Here is a 20769-nt window from a genome sequence, read left to right as displayed (position 1 = left end):
AGCCTGCTCTACATCCTGCTGCTCCACCACCTCCTGTGCCCTGCTCAACAGTCTTGAGAGGCCAGCCTGTCATACCAGCCACCTGATATCTTCTAATCATGTACCCACAGAAGAAACAGAAAAGCAGCAGCCTTAGCTCTCCTACTCCTCTCTCCCATGCTCTTTAGAGGAAAAGTCATGTAAGAAAATCATGTCATTTGCTTACTAATCTTTTTCTCTTACTCCTTACCCCGTCATTGTTCACCTTCTCCCTTTCTGCTCTTTCTTTCCCCTCCTTTTATAAGACAACCACCACAATGATTTCCTGCGCTGCACTCCTTAAAAGCAGGAAGAAAACTTTTTGCACATGCTTTTTCCATTTAGTATTGTCTACAGTTGCAGTGAGCACATATCATGTGGAAATTCAGACATGATTCCAGGAACCTGGAAATAGGGAGTCTGCTCACTTCCTGGTATATAACAGACAGTGTTTCAGGGCTGTTGGGCTCTCCTCTACATTTAAATGACTAAAATACAACACCAAGTAATTAGAAATCCATGGAGTACAGTGGCTTGCATTTCACTTGATCAAATGCATACTACCTCATTAAGACTACAGCAAAGAGACTGCAGCCCAGATTTGGATCATTGGGATTCACTAACTTGTGTACAAGTACATGTGGGGTTTTAGGTTTATATGCTTTTGTACAAATCATACACTATATTTCTTTCTCTGTAATATACACTGGGATCAGTGCAAAAAGCACATTTAATCACTTGACCTATTTTGTTTTTGTTATACTGAGAATTAAACCCAAGGCCTCCTGCATGCTAGGGAAGTGCTCTACCACTGAGCTACATCCTCAGTGATACACTAAAGTTTAAATTTGGGTTTTTAAACTGTATTCATTAGTAGTATCTTTGGCTTCTTACTGGCATGTAGCAAACACCTTACCATAGTTTCTTGTGTTTGTCAGTTAGTGCACAAGTCTCTCTCTTGTTTTTGTCATCTTCCTCTCCAGACAGAATCCCTCTCTTATCACCAATGATTAGCCATAAAGGCATATTCCCTGTCCTTCAATAGAGGAGCACAACTTAACTTCTCTATTCTTTTCATAATCCAACAATGACCCAGCCTATCATCTCTTTTCATGGCTTTGAATTCACCAAGGTGGTGACAGCCTGGTGACCACTGCATGGAAGTTACCTCATCTGGAAGCCTGGTAAGGCACAGGCCCAGCTTCATGTCTGGTTCCTAATAGGCAATCTTAAGGGGTGCTGAGGTAAGAAGAGGCAATGACTCCCATTTCATGTATATTTTAGTGCAGCCACAAACTGCAGCCTTGAGGGTATATTTGAAAATTCTTTAGGAATATAGAATATTCAGTGATCACAGCTAGGAGGCATGAGGCTACAAGGAGCAGATGCTACTTCAGATAAATCTTTAGTGTTAGAACTAGACAGACAAAGTCTAAATCTTGGGCATATTCATTGCCAGTCATGGACAAATATCAAATTTCTAGATTATCTGAAGTCCAGTTTCCTCAATCTGTGGCTGAAAACAATCAATAATGTTAAGATCTGTTAGTTGTGTGATGAGATAATGAGTTGGGGCTGAGAGACTGCTTCTAGTTCATTTCTGACTTTGGCATATTTATGAAGCATCACCAAGAAACATTTCCCCAATGGTTTGTGTGTCCTGGTCTGTTCTGTACTTCCCTGCTAGTGGAAGTAGCAGATAGCTCCTCCCAGAAGGTTATAGCTCCCAAGGGGACTTCTGTATTCTCTGCCTTTTGCCTCATGGGCCATTTGTTGTTCCAGATTCCATGTGATGCAATTCCTAGCTGCAATGCTTCAGTATCTCTCCACTTGTGGACAGAAGAGAGGAAACTGCATCTCACTTTAAGGGGAAAACAGATTGTATTTCATTCATATACTTATTAAGCTGACAAGCCTCCACTCCAGTGAGCCTGCCTGTCGAGGGCCACATAATAGGACCAGTCTGGAATTGAGCAGGCAGGAGGAAAGTAAAAGTAAACAAGAGAATGTGTGTCTTAGGGGGATACTACTTTCTTGGCAAACTAGGTAGGAGGCAAGAGATACAGAGAAAGCTATAAATTACAACCAAGGGTGATACTACCCTGGCCAAAGCATCTCAATTGTGATAGCTTTCATATTCCCTATGAAATAAGCATGTTTCCTGAAATGTGCTCCATATGTAACTGGGTTGTTAACTGTGATAACACAGGTTGGAAGATCTCTCCAGTGACCACCTGCCTCACTAACTGGGAAGGCAACATGACACCAAATCACAGCTTTTCAAACTGTAAATAATACACTCATATCTCTGGCTCTTTTATTATCCCCCTCTCCTCTCCTCTCCTCCCCTCTCCTCCCCTCTCCCTCTCCTCTCCTCTCCTCTCCTCCCCTCCCCTCCCCTCCCCTCCCCTCCCCCCCTCCCCTCCCCTCCCCTCCCCTCCCCTCTTCTCCCCTCCTCTCCTCTCTTCTGCCCTCCTCTCCTCTCCCCTCCTCTCCCCCTCCCCTCCCCTCCCCTCCCTCTCCCCTCCCTCTCCTCTCCCTCTCCTCTCCCTCTCCTCTCCCTCTCCTCTCCCTCTCCTCTCCTCTCCCTCCCCTCTCCCTCTCCTCTCTCTCTTCTCTCCTCTCCCTCTCCTCTCCCTCTCCCCTCCTCTCCCCTCCCTTCCTCCCCTCCCCTCCCTTCCCCTCCCCTCCTCTCCTCTCTTCTCTCTCTTCTTCTTCTTCTTCTTCTTCTTCTTCTTCTTCTTCTTCTTCTCTCTCTCTCTCTCTCTCTCTCTCTCTCTCTCTCTCTCTCTCCCTCTCCCTCCTCTCTCTGCACCACCGGGCAACTTTATTTATTTTATTTGTATTAAAATGTTATTTGTATGTTAATAAATAAAGTTGCCGGCAACTTTATTTATTTTATTTGTATTAAAATGTTATTTGTATGTTAATAAATAAAGTTGCCCGGGGGTCAGAGCTATTAGCAAGCCATAGGAAAGCAGGGCAGTGGTAGCGTACGCTTGTAATTCCAGCACTTGGTAGGCAGAGCTGGGTAAGTCTCTGTGTGTTCAGGGATACAGCCATTATTGGATACACATGCTTTTAATCTTAATACCAATCATGGAAAACCTGGAGGCCTATACAGACAGGCTGTGAGGAGGCGGTCATGTGGTTGGGTTTACAACCAATGAGAAGGCAGGACAGGAACTCTATATAAAGACTTTAACACAGGGGTAGCTCTGGTTCGGAGAGGTAGGACCACCGCAGGAGGAAGGGTAAGGTTTTAGCTCTTAGCTCTGACCTCTTGGCTTTCTTCTTTGCATTGGTTCTGTGTTTATTACTTAATAAGAAGGTTGGATACATCTACATTTGGCGTCCAACGTGGTGGCAAGAGTTTCCACCTAAAACCTGAGAAAAGATTCTAAAACGGAGCTAAAAACAGCTTCCTAATCGTCTCTCTCAAATGAGCGGCAGCTGCCAGTTTGAGCTACTGGTGGGTTCCTAGCATGTGCGCTTGACCTGCAGTATGGCGGGAATGAGTCCTCTGCAAGTGGCACATTAAGCTGCGTGGTGGATTTAGCCTTTGCAGGTACAAAACAAAGGTTTCTGGGCTATATGCTGCTTGGATAAAAGCATAGAGACCCACGATAGCTCCCAGAGCTGGTGGAAAACGCCACGTTGGGAAGCTGAGGTGGGTGGAGCCAGCAGTCACAGCTGCTGCAGTTTAAAGCAATAGATTCACAATAAGACAGATTCAGATGTAATAGTTTACAATGTGTGTAAAAGATGTGTAGGCTTGAAAGAGACAAAAAAGATGATATATAGAGTTATAGAAACAAATACATAGTTTTAAAAAATAAAGTCTTTAAAGAGACAGTAAAGGTAGTATAAAATATAAGCCATGTAAAAATGGATATTACACAGAGAATCTGCATTGTATTGTCTTTGGGACTTGTAACTGCAGAAAAACATTTGATTGTAAAAGCTGTTGAGTTATGCCAAAATGTATATTTTAAAGGTACCTTGACTTCAAAATTTGAATATAAGGATATGTTACTTTGGAAAGGAGACTCTGCTTTTGTTCCCACAGAAAGCAAGACCCTATGGATTTGTTCAAGATTAAGATACATCAGGTTTGACCAGCCAAGACCCCCCTGAAAGGTCTCCGATGACACCATGGCCCAGATGACACCATGGCCCAGATGATCCAACATCCAGAATGATTTGGAAGCAACTGGCTCAGATGATACACCCTCATGGACTATTCTATAATTCTAAAATTTTCTTTGTATCCCCATAAGATACAGCGCCCCCCTCCAGCAGGAAGTAGTAAGAGAAGCTATGCCCAAATTCCCAAATTATATGTAATTTTACTTTGTTAAGGTTAAAACCTTCCTTTTTGAAAAAAAAAAGGGAAGTGCTGTGGGATGTTCTGTATGGAAAATGTGTTGCTAATTAGTCAATAAATAAAACACTGATTGGCCATTGGCTAGGCAGGAAGTGTAGGTGGGGCAAAGAGGAGAATAAAGCTGGGAAGTAGAAGGCTGAGTCAGAGAGACAACAGCATGTGAAGGTGCCGGTAAGCCATGAGCCATGTGGCAAGGCATAGATTTGTAGAAATGGATTAATTTAAGCTGTAAGAACACTTAGCAAGAAGCCTGCCACGGCCATACAGTTTGTAACCAATACAAGTCTCTGTGTTTACTTGGTTGGGTCTGAGTGGCTGTGGGACTGGCAGGTGAGAGAGATTTGTCCTGACTGTGGGCCAGGCAGGAAAACTCAAGCTACAGATGACCACATAATTTGTTCATTGCTTTGATTAATCTGGAGGTTTATGACAGGTATGTGTCTTAAAAGAGTCCATGTGGTAAAATGCTCTATCAATGTCAATGTCTCTTGCCAAACCCAGCATCTCTGAAGAAGGCCTGAACTACAATACATACAAATGATCTGAATCTCACCACAGCATCTCCTGAACTGAGAAGAACAGATGAACTTAAGGTGCTTCTCTTGTACTTCCTCAAAACAGTACATTTACAAATTCACATATCATTGAAATCATTTGCGTCTTTGAATACTTGGGCTTCAAATTCCATCTGGCTCTGTAAGATAAAATTGTTGAACTTAGTATAGTCTTAAAAAAGAGACAGAACAAAAAAAAAAGCACTCTGTGCCTCTCTAATGTCTGTAGAGACATGTTCACAGGGAAGGTGGGTATGGGAGCTGTTCTTGGTTATTACCTTGATTATATCTGATATAAACTAAACACCAAGCTGCTGGGTAAAAGATTTTTCTTGATTGGACTATTTGAGGTGGGACAACCCACTTTAAATCTGGGACACACTTTCTGGTGGTGGCCTATAAAAGGACATGGAAGAAAGGAGCTTTTGCTCTTTGTGTTCTTGCTCCCACTTTCCCTGGCCAGTTGATAGCTTTACTGAGATTCAAGCCTACTTCTTTGGGATGCCAATCAATACTGAAGACCAGCTGTGTCATCCAGGCTTGTGAAATAAACAACTATTGGACTCTTGGACTTTCTTTTAGAGGATAGTCATTAATAGATAGTGGGACTACAAACCGTAAGCCACTCTAATAAATACCATATATATTTAATCAGTTCTGTTTCTCCTGAGAACCCTGATTAATACAAATTTTGGTGCCAGGAGTGGTTCTAGAGCAACAGAAGTGTAAGTATGAATTATATTAGTACCTGGAATAGGCTTTTCAATTTGCCAACAACGACAGTTACTGAAACCTTTGCTAGAAGCTTGGAGAGCTCTGAAAACTTAGAGTGTAAACTATTTAACAAAGTCATTGAAATAAATGCTTTTGATTATTCTGATTTATCTATTGTGAGAAGCAAAAAATTTAGTAATTCTGTCTATTAAACTTCTGACAATTTGTGGAAAAATAAGGAAAATAATGATGCTGACTGGTTGCTCTTAGCATCTATAGATGAATTGACCAAGGAAAAGAATGAATAGTGTGATAAATTAAGCAACTTCTAGCATCTCAAAATATCGTGAAGGATAGCAGTGAACTGAGGGATAAAATTGACTGCCTCTAAATGTGCATAAATAGTCTAAAGGTTTCTAAGTGTTCCCTGGAAGAGAAACTTTTCTCCAGCAGCCACAGAACTCAAATTGAAGAAAAATCAAGCCAAAGCCCTCATTGTAAGACTGGCTTGGCTGAATCACAGGGAAAATTCAAGTCCTAGCCATGAAGGGTTTGGGTTTATAGTACGGGCATTAATTGGTAAAGAACAGGATCCTATAACTTGAGATGCAGATTTGTGAGAGTATCATTCTGGGGCTGAGAACTTTGACCCCCTCAGATTCTCCAAGGTTTATTTCCCTTGATGAAGAGGTCTCTCAACATTTAGCAGGTGATGTATCCCTACTCTTACCCCCTGAAGTACTGTATTTTCCACATAAGGACATTAGTCCTTTATTATATTTCAATCCAACACTCAATTTCCAAGAAGGAGATGCCAGGCAAGACAGTACTGATGTCTCTCAGGTCCCACCAATAGATGCCTCTCAACCCATGACCAGACTTAAGGCTAAACAGGTTCCTAAATGGGAGCTAGAAAGTGCAGTCCATGAGGCATGTGCTATACCACTGAAGAGCTTAGTGAGTTTGCTAATTTATTTAAGTAAAATTCTGGGGAATACGTATGAGAATGGATTTTAAGGATGTAGGATAATGGTGGGAGGGACACAGAACTAGATCAGGCTGAGTTTATTGATATAGGCACACCGAGTGGAGATTCTAGGTTTGATATGGAAGATCACAGAATTAAAAAAAAAAAAGTGTCAAAAGTCTGCTTGAATAGTTGCTCGAAGCATTTGTCAAAGATGGCCTCCTGAAAAGGAGTTGGAAATGTCTGATATCCCTTAGCTTAGTGATGATGAAGGTATTTAAAGGCTCAGGGAAATTGCAATGCTAAGAGTGGGTATGCTGTGTAAAACCTAATTCTCCATAATGAGAAGGCACAGAAGACAGGCCCTTCACTGGTCCTTCCTATAAGATGCAAAATGGTGAGAAGGGCACTAACACATTCAAAGACCTTTGTCTTCAACCTTTTCCTTGTGCCAGACCTTGGGGTCAGAGACATTGCTATGCAGTTGGATGAATTTAAATTTAATGGGTTTAACTGAGCTTGAAAGTAGGCAGTATTGAATCACCAAAGACAAGGTGATGTTAGTTATTGTAATAGATAGCATAGGCAAAGCAATGTCCATAATGCCTGTTCTATAGTGAGTAGCATGGGCAAATTGATTTTTATGGTGGAATAACTTGTATGGACATTTGATACTGGTTAATTGTTCATGATGTTTTCAGTCATAAAATAGATAAGAAGCCCACTGCATTTTTGTTTGATCTGTATATGCAGAAATTTTCTCAAACAAATGAAAGAAAAGCTACATTTGGATTGTAGCAAGAGGCCTGTGAGCCAATTATCTGACTTGAGCCAGTTTGCAGATGCAGAACCCTTGAATGAAGGCACAGCCAGGTCTTTGTTAAAATAACTAAGAGTTTTACTGTTAGCCTTTCTTGAATGCTTCCCCAGAGGGACTTATGACCTTTTTACACTGGGAATAGGGAGACAGTCAGACTTCCAGGGTGTATTGGATACTGGTTCAGAATTAACAGTGATTCTGGGAGACCTCAAGAAGCATTGTGGCCATCCATGATGGGATTAAGGAGGTTAAATGATTAACGGAGTTTTGGCTGAAGTACAACTCACAATAGGTCTAGTACATTGCCAAACTCATCCTGTAGTTATCTCCCCAGTTCCAGAATGTATAATTGGGTTAGAAATACTTAGAAGTTGGTAGAATTCTCACATTGGTTATCTGACCTGTAGAGTAAGGGCTATTATGGTTGGAAATTCCAAATGGAAGCCATTGGAGTTGCCTCTGCCAGGGACAACAGTGAGCTAAAAACAGCATTGTATCTCAAGAACTGCATAAATTAGTGCCACCATCAAGGACTTGAAAGGTGCAGGGGTAGTGGTTTAATTCTTCCCTTAACTCTCCTATCTGGCCATGGCAAAAGACAGATGGTTTATGGAAAATGACAGTTGATTTTCAAAAATTTAAACAAGTAGTGACTCTTGATTCAGTTGCTTTGCCAGATGTAGTGTCCTTACTTGAGCAGATTAACACATCTCCTGGTACATGGTATGTAGCTACTGATTTAGCAAATGCCTTTTTCTTGGTAAACTGTCCATAAAGATAATCAAAAACCTTTTGCTTTCAGTTGGCAAGACTAGTAGTATTACCTTTAGTTTTACTTCAAAGATATATTAACTCACTAGCTCTGTGTCAGAACTTAGTTTCAAAGAATCTTGATCACTTGTCTCTTCCACAAAATACCACATTGGTCCACTATATTAATGATGTTATGCAGACTAGACCAAGTGAACAGGAAGTAGCAACCACTTTGGGCTTGTTGAAAACACATATGCACATCAGATAATGGGAAATAACTCTAACCAAAACTCAAGGGCCTTCTACCTCAGTGAAAAGTTCAGTGACGCAGTAGTGTGGGGCATGCAGAGGTATTCCTTCAAAGGTGAAGGATATATTATTGCATTTGACTGCTCCCACCGTCTACTGTAAGGGTAGGGATACATCACCTGCTAAGTGTTGAGAGACTTCTTCATCAAGGGAAATAATGGATGCATTATCCCATCCAGCATTTAGAGGCGTATGGTGATATTTTATTTGTATTAAAATGTTATTTGTATGTTAATAAATAAAGTTGCCCGGGGGTCAGAGCTATTAGCAAGCCATAGGAAAGCAGGGCAGTGGTAGCGTACGCTTGTAATTCCAGCACTTAGTAGGCAGAGCTGGGTAAGTCTTTGTGTGTTCAGGGATACAGCCATTATTGGATACACATGCCTTTAATCTTAATACCAATCATGGAAAACCTGGAGGCCTATACAGACAGGCTGTGAGGAGGCGGTCATGTGGTTGGGTTTACAACCAATGAGAAGGCAGGACAGGAACTCTATATAAAGACTTTAACACAGGGGTAGCTCTGGTTCGGAGAGGTAGGACCACTGCAGGAGGAAGGGTAAGGTTTTGGCTCTTGGCTCTGACCTCTTGGCTTTCTTCTTTGCATTGGTTCTGTGTTTATTGTTTGATGGGAAGGTTGGATACATCTACATTTGGCGCCCAACGTGACAAGAATTCATTAAAAACCGATTGGCTTGGCTTGGCGGCAGGTCCGGTTTCCAGCCTGGGCGGCCCGGCTGCCTAGCTTGGGCCCAGGCCTGACTGACCCGCAGCTGGAACTGCTACAAACAACTCAGACCTGCCCCGCTGAACAGGGCCCCTGCCTGTAAAGCCAAGGCTTGACTCGGCTCAAGCGGCTACACTTTCTCTCTCTCTCTCTCTCTCTCTCTCTCTCTCTCTCTCTCTCTCTCTTGCTGGATTCACACCTCGAACACCAGGTGGCTGTGAAATTCCCTGGGATTCTACTGTTCTACCCAGACTTGGTAAGTCAATTAACATATCTATTTAAAAGAGAATTTTTTTCTACATTAAAAAAAAAAATGGGCTTTATGTGTACATTGGAAGAAAATTGGGCTTTGTTTGAAATTTTAGGCACTCTGACAATGGAACAACTATATGAAAAGATTAATATTGATCGAATTATTCAGTTTATTACTTTTCTTATCCTCATTTTACTATTTAAAAAGATCGTCAACTTAAGTGCCAGAATAACAGTCTTAGAAAAACTTGTTAAACCGGTAAAAATGAATTATAGAGAAATTCAAATTCAGACAGAAGAAATAAATAGTGAAGTTGTTTCAAAATTGGATCGTAAGGTTACAGAAAGAAAGCCAGTTTTCACACAATCACCCTTAATTTATCCAGTAGCCGTACAGCAGCTACCTGATGAAGAGAATGAACAAAATACTTGGGTTCCAGTTGAAATGTTAGACTTACGAAGATTTAAGGAGGCAATAGCATCTTATGGCATGCACTCCCCATATGTAAAGCAAATGTTAAACACCTGGTCAACTTGTAGTAGGATTATACCAAAGGACTGGCGGGAATTGGCACAGGCTGTTCTTGAACCCGGACAAAATCTCCAGTGGAAAATGTGGTTCAGTAATGAGGCTAAAAATATAGAAAGACAATGGAGGGATAGCGGAATACAAGTCTGCCAGGATCAGCTTATTGGCGAAGGCCAATATGCTTCAGTACAAACACAATGTTCATATGATGTCCAAACCCTACTTCTATGTAAAACGGCAGCTTTGAATGCATGGGACAGAGTTGAAGAACCAGGAAAAAAAACTGAGTCATTTACAAAGGTTATACAGGGCCCCAAAGAATCTTTCACAGACTTCTTACAAAGATTGACTTCAGCAGTACAAAAAATGGTCCCGAATTCAGAGGCTAGTCAGATAATAATTGAATCTTTAGCCTTTGAGAATGCAAATGCAGCGTGCAAAAGAATAATTAGGCCGTTAAAGGCAAGATCTGCACCTTTGGAAGATTGGATTAGAGATACAGTTAATGTAGAGGCTTATGACCATGATGATATGTGGGTAGGAAAAGCAATTTCAAAAGGTTTGAGCAATGTTAGATGTTTTGGATGTGGAAAGCAAGGACATTTGAAAAGGGATTGTAAACAGGTCATTCCTAGAAATAATGTTTCTTCAAGGAACACTGGCAACAGAATGCCCCTTCCTTCTGGAGTATGCAGAAGGTGTGGTAAGGGAAAACACTGGACCAACGAATGTAGATCAACAAGGGACAGACAGGGTAACCCTCTGCCTCGAGCTTCGGGAAACTCCCAGAGGGGCCTCAGGCAGGCCCCCACAGTAAATCCAGTTCAAACCTTTCCTGCAGTTGTAGAGGAAACCCCTACTCAAAGCAACTAAATAACCAAATGTCTATTGGAATAAATCATGTTAGTCGAGATGATGAAACAGAGAAAATAGGAAATACAGGAAAAAACATAAAGAAAATTTTTTGGCAAACTTCTATTAATGAACAAAGACCAAAACTAACAATAAAAATAAATGGTGTTTTGTTGTCTGGTCTGGTAGACACAGGTGCTGACATTACCATAATTGCACCAGAATTTTGGCATCCAACTTGGCCTCTTCAGGAGGTAAACATTCAACTCTTAGGAATTGGGACATTATCTAGAGTGAAACAAAGTGTAAGATGGCTTGAATGTATAGGTCCAGAAGGACAGAAAGGAAAATTAAAACCATATATGGCTAACATAGCTATGAACCTGTGGGGTCGAGACTTGTTACAACAGTGGAATACTCAGATTAATATCCCTCCAATCTCAGAAACAAATCATAAATTAGTACATGTTTCTGAGAGAAATATTAAAAGATATTATTCTAATGAGTGCTCACCAGCCATCCATGTCATACAAGAACAGGGCACAACAACTGATAATCTTCCAAAAACATTAACAGCTCTACCTTTAAAATGGTCAACAGACAAGCCTGTATGGGTTCAGCAATGGCCTTTAACAACAGAGAAACTCCAGGCTTTACAAGAGCTGGTGGAAGAACAGTTAAATGCTCATCATATTGAAGAATCAACCAGCCCTTGGAATTCTCCTGTATTTGTTATAAAAAAAAAATCTGGTAAATGGAGAATGGTAACAGACCTTAGAGCAATTAACAAAGTAATTCAGCCAATGGGCTCTTTACAATCTGGAATTCCTTTACCTACTCTGTTACCAAAAGGCTGGCCTCTCATAGTTATTGATTTAAAAGACTGTTTCTTTTCAATACCCTTACAAGAAAAAGACAGAGAAAGATTTGCTTTCACAGTGCCTATTTATAATAATTCTCAACCGGTTAAAAGATTTCAATGGAGGGTTCTCCCACAGGGAATGTTGAATAGCCCAACTTTGTGCCAATATTTTGTAAAACAGCCATTAGAAGTGGTACGTAAAAAATTTCCTAAATCTATAATTTATCATTATATGGATGACATTTTATTAGCTGATTCAAATGCAGATACTTTAGAAAGAATGTTTGAAAAAGTAAAGAAAATTTTGCCTTGCTGGGGATTACAAATTGCTTTAGAAAAGGTACAAAGAGGAGATTCTATTAATTATTTAGGATATAAAATAGAACTTCAAAAAATTAGACCTCAAAAGGTGCAAATTAGGAGAGATCGACTACAGACTCTTAATGACTTTCAAAAATTATTTGGAGACATTTCTCATCTAAGAACTATTGTTGGGGTAAAAAATGATGAACTGAATAATTTGTTTAAAACCTTAGAAGGTGATAAGGACTTAAATAGTCCAAGAGAATTATCACCTGAAGCTGAGAAAGAATTGGCCTTGGTAGAAAAGAAAGTACATGAAGGGCACGTAGATCGTATTGATCCAAAGCTGGATTGCATTTTGGTTATTTTACCTTCTAGGCATTCCCCAACAGGAATATTAATGCAAAGGGAAGATATTATATTGGAATGGATATTTTTACCAAATAAACCAAATAAAAAATTAAAAACTTATGTGGAAAAAATCTCTGACTTGATTTGGAAAGGAAAATTGAGACTTCGTCAATTAGCAGGAATAGACCCAGCAGAAATTGTCGTACCTTTAACTAAGGAGGACATTGAAAAATTATGGATAGAAAATGAAGCTTGGCAAAAAGCTTGTAGTAATTTTTTTGGGAGAAATTAACAGCAAATATCCCAAAAGCAATAGAATTGATCTTATAAAGAGAGCTGATTGGATCTTGCCTCAAATTGTGAGGAAAAAACCCATATCTGGAGTTCGTACATTTTATACAGATGCCAACAAACAAGGAAAGGCAGGTTACAAATCAGAAAATTTAAGTAAAGTGGTTCAAAGTCCTTATAATTCAGTTCAAAAATCAGAATTGTATGCTATTCTGTTGGTATTAATGGATTTTTCAGAACCTCTCAATATAGTAACTGACTCTCAGTATGCTGAAAGAGTAGTATTACATATTGAGACTGCAGAATTTATCCACGATGCTTCAGAATTAACTTCATTATTTATTCAATTACAAGATACAATCAGAAAACGGAGTCATCCTTTATATATAACTCACATCCGATCCCATACTGGTCTGCCAGGCCCTCTAGCACAAGGCAATGATGAGATTGATAAATTATTGATAGGAAATGTGCTGGAGGCCTCAGAATTTCATAAAAAACATCATGTAAATAGTAAAGGTTTAAAAAAGGATTTTTCCATAACCTGGCAACAAGCCAAAGAAATAGTAAAGAAATGTCCTACTTGTTCCTTCTACAATCAAACACCATTACCAGCAGGATGTAACCCAAAGGGTACTCAGAGGAATGAAATCTGGCAGATGGACGTGTTTCACTTTGCAGAATTTGGAAAACTGAAATATGTACACCACACTATCGATACTTATTCAGGATTTCAATGGGCAACTGCTTTGAGTTCTGAAAAAGCTGATTCTGTAATCACTCATTTGCTAGAAGTTATGGCCATTATGGGTATACCTGCACAAATCAAAACTGATAATGCTCCATCATATGTCTCTGTTAAAATGAAACAGTTTTTTGCTTATTATAATATAAACCATGTTACAGGTATACCACATAATCCTACAGGTCAAGCAGTTATAGAAAGATCAAACAGAACTCTAAAGGATATGCTAAATAAACAAAAAGGAGTAACAAAAACCCCCAGAAATAGACTACATAATGCTCTATTAACTTTGAATTTTCTCAATGCCAATGAGAAAGGAACAACAGCTGCAGAGAGACATTGGATAATAGAAAAAACTACAGAATTAAATCAACCTATATACTTTAAGGATGTGCTGACCTCAGAATGGAAACCAGGGTATGTGTTACGTTGGGGACGAGGTTTTGCTTTTATTTCTACAGGAGAAGATAAGCTGTGGGTACCATCAAAATTGATAAAGGTTCGATTTGAACAAGAGAGACCTCTTAATTAGAGGAGGTGATAGTTCATCAACTATCGTAAACATCCAATTTAAACTAACTTACACCAGTAACACATGCCTTTTCATTTAATCAGATAACTTGTCAAAAAGGAACATCCCCAAAAAACCTTGGGGAAAGGTTTTTGTTTTTGTCTTTTAGGAGAATGAAGGTTAACGAATTTGAAGAACACTGGACAAATGAGACAACTGAAGAAAAGGAACAAATCATCTATCCTAAGAAACAGAGTGAAATGGCGTATGGGTATGTTATCTAAAAAAATTTTATGTCTTCCTAAATGTTTGTTTCTGCTTTTCTTTAAAGATTTAACACTATTTAACTTCTAATAGTCCCAGTTCAATTAAAATTTAAAGCTGACTTTGGAGTTGGAGAATGGCTCTCTCCTTCTTTAAACTCAAGCATGTTGTTAAAAGGAAAATGCAAACTCCCTGTATCATGCCAGAGGAAAAGAGCCATCTTCTGCTATGGGACAGGAGAAAAGCCAAATTAATTAAGGGACTATTCTATTACGAATCTCAACTCTTTGATTCTATTCTGATACTTTAAACTTTTCTTAAAGTATGAATTTTATATCAAAATTTACAAGATCAATATATATAGATATATATACATTTTAAACTTTGTTAAGATATAAATGGTCATATAGAGTACTAACTAATTCTAAAAAGTCGCATATATAGTCTTTGTGTTCGAGTCTCTTATCAGTTTTTTGCAGGAAATCACGGTTAGGCCTAACATCAACTGAAGTCTCCAGGAAGAAGATGGGGCCCCACAACAACAACAATTCCACGTGGACAATAATAACATCACTAAGCTGACAAACATCATCTACAGATCAGCTTTGAACTACAAAGTGCTCAGAGCAATTTTGAGAAGAGCTAGCTGAGATGATCCAGTCTCAAAGACTACTTGAATAAGGATTTGAGATAAACCCTGAATTTTGGCATTATACACAGACTGGATAACGAAGGATATATTTACCTTTCCTAGAATTTGACAATTAACCTAAAATTTTTCTTTCAGGATAAAGATACCTTCGCCCATACCCAGCAGGAAGCAATTTCAAGAATACGACGCCCACATTCCCAAAGAGGTGGTGTGGGGCGGTTGGTTTTTTTGGTCTTTTAATGGGTTTTGGGTCTGGGATAATTTTCAATGATTAGGGGGGTTGGTTACAAGTTGTTGTCAAGGGTTAGGAAAAAGGCTAAGCAAAGGAGATTAGATTTAAGGTTCTTATTAAAAAAAAAAAAGAAAGAAAGAAAAGAAAAATGTAAATACTTTACATTGGATTGGATTGTTTTATATTGTATACAAATTATATATATTGAAATTGATATTGTTAGAAAATGTTATATATATTTTTCTAATTGTACCGTTCATCTAACAATGTAATGCAATTTTCTGATCCTTGAATGTTATTACCAACTATTAGGATATAAAGAAATGAAAGTTAGTAGTTAGATATTATAATAGAACTTGTAGTTATATTAGGTATGTTTTCAAGATTGAGTAGATATATTTTAGATAGACAGGTTATCTTCAAACCCTTCAGAGATCTACAGAATATGGCATTTAAAATGTTTTAATAACTTAGAAAATTTTTCTTTTTTGTTATGACTATGAGACATGTCGGCTCCTGGCAGTACCAATCTACTTCAGAGAAAATATGGGCATTGAAGAAACTGCATATGGAGTTAACTTTCATTGTGGCAAAAGTTAGCCACTGAACAACAAAGTATCCTCGAATCAACAGGACAAAATGGACAAACAGGACATAAAACAAAGGATTACTGATTCTTGCCAAAACAAGTGTGGTTATGGCTTTATCAAAAGGCATCTTCAGAGGCCAGGACAATATGGCACCATCCCTGAAGTGGCCTTCGCAATTCGAAAAAGGTACAGTGCCCTTTTCTTCGAAGGCAGCTGAACAGGCAGTGGGCCGATGGCCTCTGATGTGCAATGGAACAGCAGCTGAAACAGTTATTCTTGAAGAGTAACTAAGCTCACGCCTCTCAATAGTAGACTGGCATTTGATGGAGGGATATGGAGAAGAATGGGATGCTGAGATGAAGCCATATATACATAGCCAGGAAGAATGGACAGCTGAGTTGGAAAACCAACAGCAATTTCCAGAATTTGAAATCCTGAATCATGACATGACACTGGTGGAATTCAGGTGTTTCTGGTACATGGACTACTCTCACTCAATGTGAGGTTGAACTGTTGACCTTGTGTACATCCTGCTTCACAAATGAGTCTGTCAGATATGCTAAGCCTATAGGCTGAAGATGATGCCCCAGCACTTCGGAGAAACCTCAGGTGACTGTCCAGACAGCTGTCTGTTTCTGTCAACTCACAAATTTTTTGGAGGTTGCTTATGTGCACTTCCTGTTTTTATTTTTGTTAGCTAATATTATTTCCTTCTTGGGTCTCTGAGGGAGTTGAAGATTAGTTAGTTATAGTTGAAGGTTAGTTAGTTATAGTTGAAGATTAATTAGGATACATTTTGGACTTACCAAAATAGGATAGATAATGAAATTATTTTCTCTGAATTTGTCAAATACAAATGGACTAGACATTGTTTAGGTATTTATTACTTGTATATATTGTATATAGTTATTGTCCTTTTGTATATAGTTTTTCTTATATTAGTTATAAGCTTTTTCTTTTTTTTCCTTTTTATTAAAATAGAAAAGGGGAAATATGGTGATATTTTATTTGTATTAAAATGTTATTTGTATGTTAATAAATAAAGTTGCCCGGGGGTCAGAGCTATTAGCAAGCCATAGGAAAGCAGGGCAGTGGTAGCGTACGCTTGTAATTCCAGCACTTAGTAGGCAGAGCTGGGTAAGTCTTTGTGTGTTCAGGGATACAGCCATTATTGGATACACATGCCTTTAATCTTAATACCAATCATGGAAAACCTGGAGGCCTATACAGACAGGCTGTGAGGAGGCGGTCATGTGGTTGGGTTTACAACCAATGAGAAGGCAGGACAGGAACTCTATATAAAGACTTTAACACAGGGGTAGCTCTGGTTCGGAGAGGTAGGACCACTGCAGGAGGAAGGGTAAGGTTTTGGCTCTTGGCTCTGACCTCTTGGCTTTCTTCTTTGCATTGGTTCTGTGTTTATTGTTTGATGGGAAGGTTGGATACATCTACAGAGGCGATTTGGATTCTGGAGACAGAACATTCCTCACTTGGATGTGTTACTCGAGAATATATACCAAGTGACTTGAAAATCTGCTAGTTTTGAATGGGGGCTGGAGAAGGAGAAGGCTCTTCAACAGGTCCAGGCTGCTATGCAGTCTGCGCTACCATCTGAAGCATAGATCCAGCAGGCCCAATGGTACTTGAGGTGTCAGTGGCAGATACTGATGCTGTTTGGAGCCTTTAGCAGCCCTCTAGAGGTGAATCACAGAGGAGCCCTTTACAGTTTTTGTAGTAAGGCTGTACCATCATCTGCAGACAACTACTGTCCCTTTGAGGGATAGCTCTCGGCCTTCTATAGGGACTTAGTGGAAACTGAACATTTGCCAGTGGGCCATCAAATTACCATGAGTCCTGAGCTGCCAATCATAATCTGGGTGTTATCTGATACACCAAGCCATAAAGCAGAACATTCACAGCAGCAATCCATTATGAACTGGAAGTTACATGATCAGACCAAGCAGGTCCTGCAGGTACAAGCAAGTTACATGAAGATGTTGCTTAAATGCCTGTGGTTTCTACTCCTCTTACAGTGCCCTCTGCCCCCTAGCATGCATCTGTAGACACATGTGGTGTGTCCTATGATGATGATGACTTGACTGAAGAAGAAACTAGGGCCTGGTTTACTGATGGTATAGAGGTACCACCTCAAGGTAAATAGTTACAGAATTACAATCCTGTGTGTGAGTATCCTAACAGACGCTGACAAATGGAAATCTTTATCCTGGGCAGAATTCAGGTATCATACGTTCATACATTTTGTTTGGAAGGATAAATGGCCAAATGTGTGATTGTTCACCAATTCACGGGCCATAGACAATTGGTTGGCTGGATGGCCAGGGACTTGGAAAGAGCATGATTGGAAAATTGATAAGAAAGACATCTAGGGAAGAAGTATGTCCATAGATCCTTCACACAGGATAGGAAGATACTTATTTGCCATGTATATGCTCATCAAAAGGTTGACTTCAGCTAAGGAGGAGTTTAACAATCAAATAGATATAATGACCCATTCTGTGGACAGTCAGCCTGTTTTTCCCAGCCATTTTTGTCGTTGCTAAATGGGCCAAAGAACAAAATGGCCATGGTAACAGAGATGGGGGTTATGCATGGGATCAACAACATGGACTTCAACTCACCAAGACTGACCTGGCTATAGCTGCTGCTGAGTGACAAATCTGCCAGTAGCAGAAACTAACACTGAACCCTCAATGTAGCACTATTCCTTGGGGTTTCCAGCCAGTGACCTAGTGGCAGGCTGACTACGTTGAATCACTTCCTTCAGGGAAAGGACAGCACTTTGTCCTTTTGTGATATATACTCATTCTGGTTGTAGGTTTGCCTTTCATTCATGTAATGTTTTTGCCAAAACACTACCCATGGACTTATAGAATGCATTATCCACCATCATGGTATTCTACACAGCATTGCTTCTGACTGAGGAACTCACTTCACAGACAGAAAAGTGTCACAGTGGACCTATGCTCATGTAATACATTGGTCTTATCCTGTTCCTCACCATTCTCAAGCAGCTGGTCTGATATAATAATGGAAAAGAATCAAAGCCTGCTGATGTGCTTGCTCAGGATAGAGGGAATACAAAACAGGTAGTAGAGGAAAATACCAGTTAAGGCCATGTGACTAGTCACAAAAATGAGGATTATAATTGACATAGGGGGTTTTGTAAATAACATATTTATGATTTCTTTCCTTGATTTTTTATCATGTAATGTAAAATCAATTGAGATAATATCAATGATTATCACATGTAAGATTTGAGTTACTAAAAGAATGTCCCTCAAGGTATTACCACCTATTCTAAAATATATGCATTTGCACTTGTATGTGGGATATTTACATCATGTTAGGTGTTATTATGACCTGGTTATTGTTTTCAAAAATCAAGGAAAGAAATTGTGTAAGAAATAGTACAAAGGAAAAACGGAAGCTTGAGCACAGAGAAGCAGGGGTTAGGAGGCAAAGGTTATCTGTATGATGTAGAAAGTAGAAAGTCTAGTGATCTTGGGTGACTAGTATCCTGAGGCTTGTGAAGAGTTGGGGAAGAGATGGGAAGGACACAGCAGGTAGAAGGGCAGAAAGGGAAGAACATAGAGCTTACTGCCCCCATTCCAATGTCCTGAGAGAATGTGGAAAGGGAAGAGATGTTTCTGGAGAGACAGGATACAGAATCTGCATCTGGAGATCTCACTGGAGGGTGTGGACAAAGGTGGGGCATGATGCAATCTGTATTTTAAAACACAGTGGGTGTAGCAGGAGAAAGGCAGTAGGGGGAAAACAGTAGGAATAAGAAAGCTGATAATGGATGAGGTTTCTAGCACAACAATTAGGGTGTTTGGCCATCCCATCACCAGAGTAGGTCAGTTCGGGCTGTCTCTCGACCATTGCCGGCAGTCTGTTGTGTGGGTATCTTTGTGGATTTCTGTGGGCCTCTCTAGCACTTTGCTTCTTCCTGTTCTCATGTGGTCTTCATTTACCATGGTCTCCTATTCCTTGTTCTCCCTCTCTGTTGTTGATCCAGCTGGGATCTCCCGCTCCCCCAAGCTCTCTTTCCCTCGACCCTCACCTTTCATTACCCCCACTCATGTCCAGGCTGTTCATGTAGATCTCATTCCATTTCTCTGTCATTGGGCGATCCCTGTGTCTTTCTTGGGGTCCTGTTTTCCGGGTAGCCTCCCTGGTGATGTGAGTAGCAGACAATTCATCCTTGTTTCATGTCTAGTATCCTGCTATGAGTGAGTACATACCATGTTTGTCTTTCTGAGTCTGGGTTACCTCACTCAGGATGATTTTTTCTAGATCCATCCATTTGTCTGCAAACCTCATGATGCCATTGTTTTTTTCTGCTGAGTAGTATTCCATTGTGTATATGTACCACATTTTGTTTATCCATTCTTCAGTTGAAGGGCATCTGGGTTGTTTCCATGTTCTGGCTATTACAAACAATGCTGATATGAACATAGCTGAACAAGTGCTCTTATGGTGTGGTCTGGATGCAGAGATCCATGACTAGGCCCTGGGTGGATCTCTGGGAGTCCAATCAACGAGAATGAGGAGGGTTTATATGAGCGAGAATTGTTGAGACCAAGGTTGGATAAAGCACAGGGACAAATAGCCAAATGAATGGAAACACATGAACTATGAACCAATGGCTGAGGAGTCCACACTGGATCAGGCCTTCTGAATGGGTGAGACAGTTGATTGGCTTGATCTGTTTGGGAGGCATCCAGGCAGTGGGACCAGATCTTGTGCTCATTGCATGAGTTGGCTGTTTGAAACCTGGGGCCTATGCAGGATTGTTTGGCTTGGCCTGGGAGGAGGGGACTAGACCTACCTGGACTGAGTCTACCAGGTTGACCTCAGTCTGTGGGGAAGGCTTTGCCCTGGAGGAGATGGGAATGGGGGGGGGGGGCGTTGGGGGGAAGGTGAGGGGGACGGGAGGGGGGGAGAACAAGGGAATCCGTGACCGATATGTAGAACTGAATTGTATTGCAAAATAAATTAAAAAAAAAAAAAAAAAAAACCCAAAGACAACACAAAAAAAAAAAAAAAAAAAAAAAAAAAAGAA

The 20769-nt window shown here is 40.0% G+C and overlaps 1 protein-coding gene across 2 annotated transcripts in view; it reads right to left on the bottom strand.

Moving 5' to 3' along the window:
- Clxn (calaxin) overlaps window positions 1-20769 on the bottom strand; it is a 44453-nt gene that overhangs the window by 13555 nt on the left and 10129 nt on the right. Inside the window, exon 6 of one of the 2 annotated variants that reach the window (XM_052739935.1) lies at window positions 2982-5099. The exons of the other annotated variant lie outside the window; for it this stretch is intronic. Within the exon in view, the coding sequence (XP_052595895.1) occupies window positions 5040-5099 (60 nt within the window). The 3' untranslated portion in view covers window positions 2982-5039. Of the gene's footprint in view, window positions 1-2981; window positions 5100-20769 lie in introns of those variants that run through there. 2 annotated transcript variants of the gene reach the window in all.

This window comes from Peromyscus californicus, unplaced genomic scaffold (genome assembly GCF_007827085.1).
Source record: "Peromyscus californicus insignis strain IS unplaced genomic scaffold, ASM782708v3 Scaffold_16__1_contigs__length_79575227, whole genome shotgun sequence".
In the NCBI taxonomy this organism is placed as follows: domain Eukaryota; kingdom Metazoa; phylum Chordata; class Mammalia; order Rodentia; family Cricetidae; genus Peromyscus; species Peromyscus californicus.
Note: the sequence above shows the minus strand (reverse complement) of the source record. Positions and strands in the feature narration are given on the sequence as shown.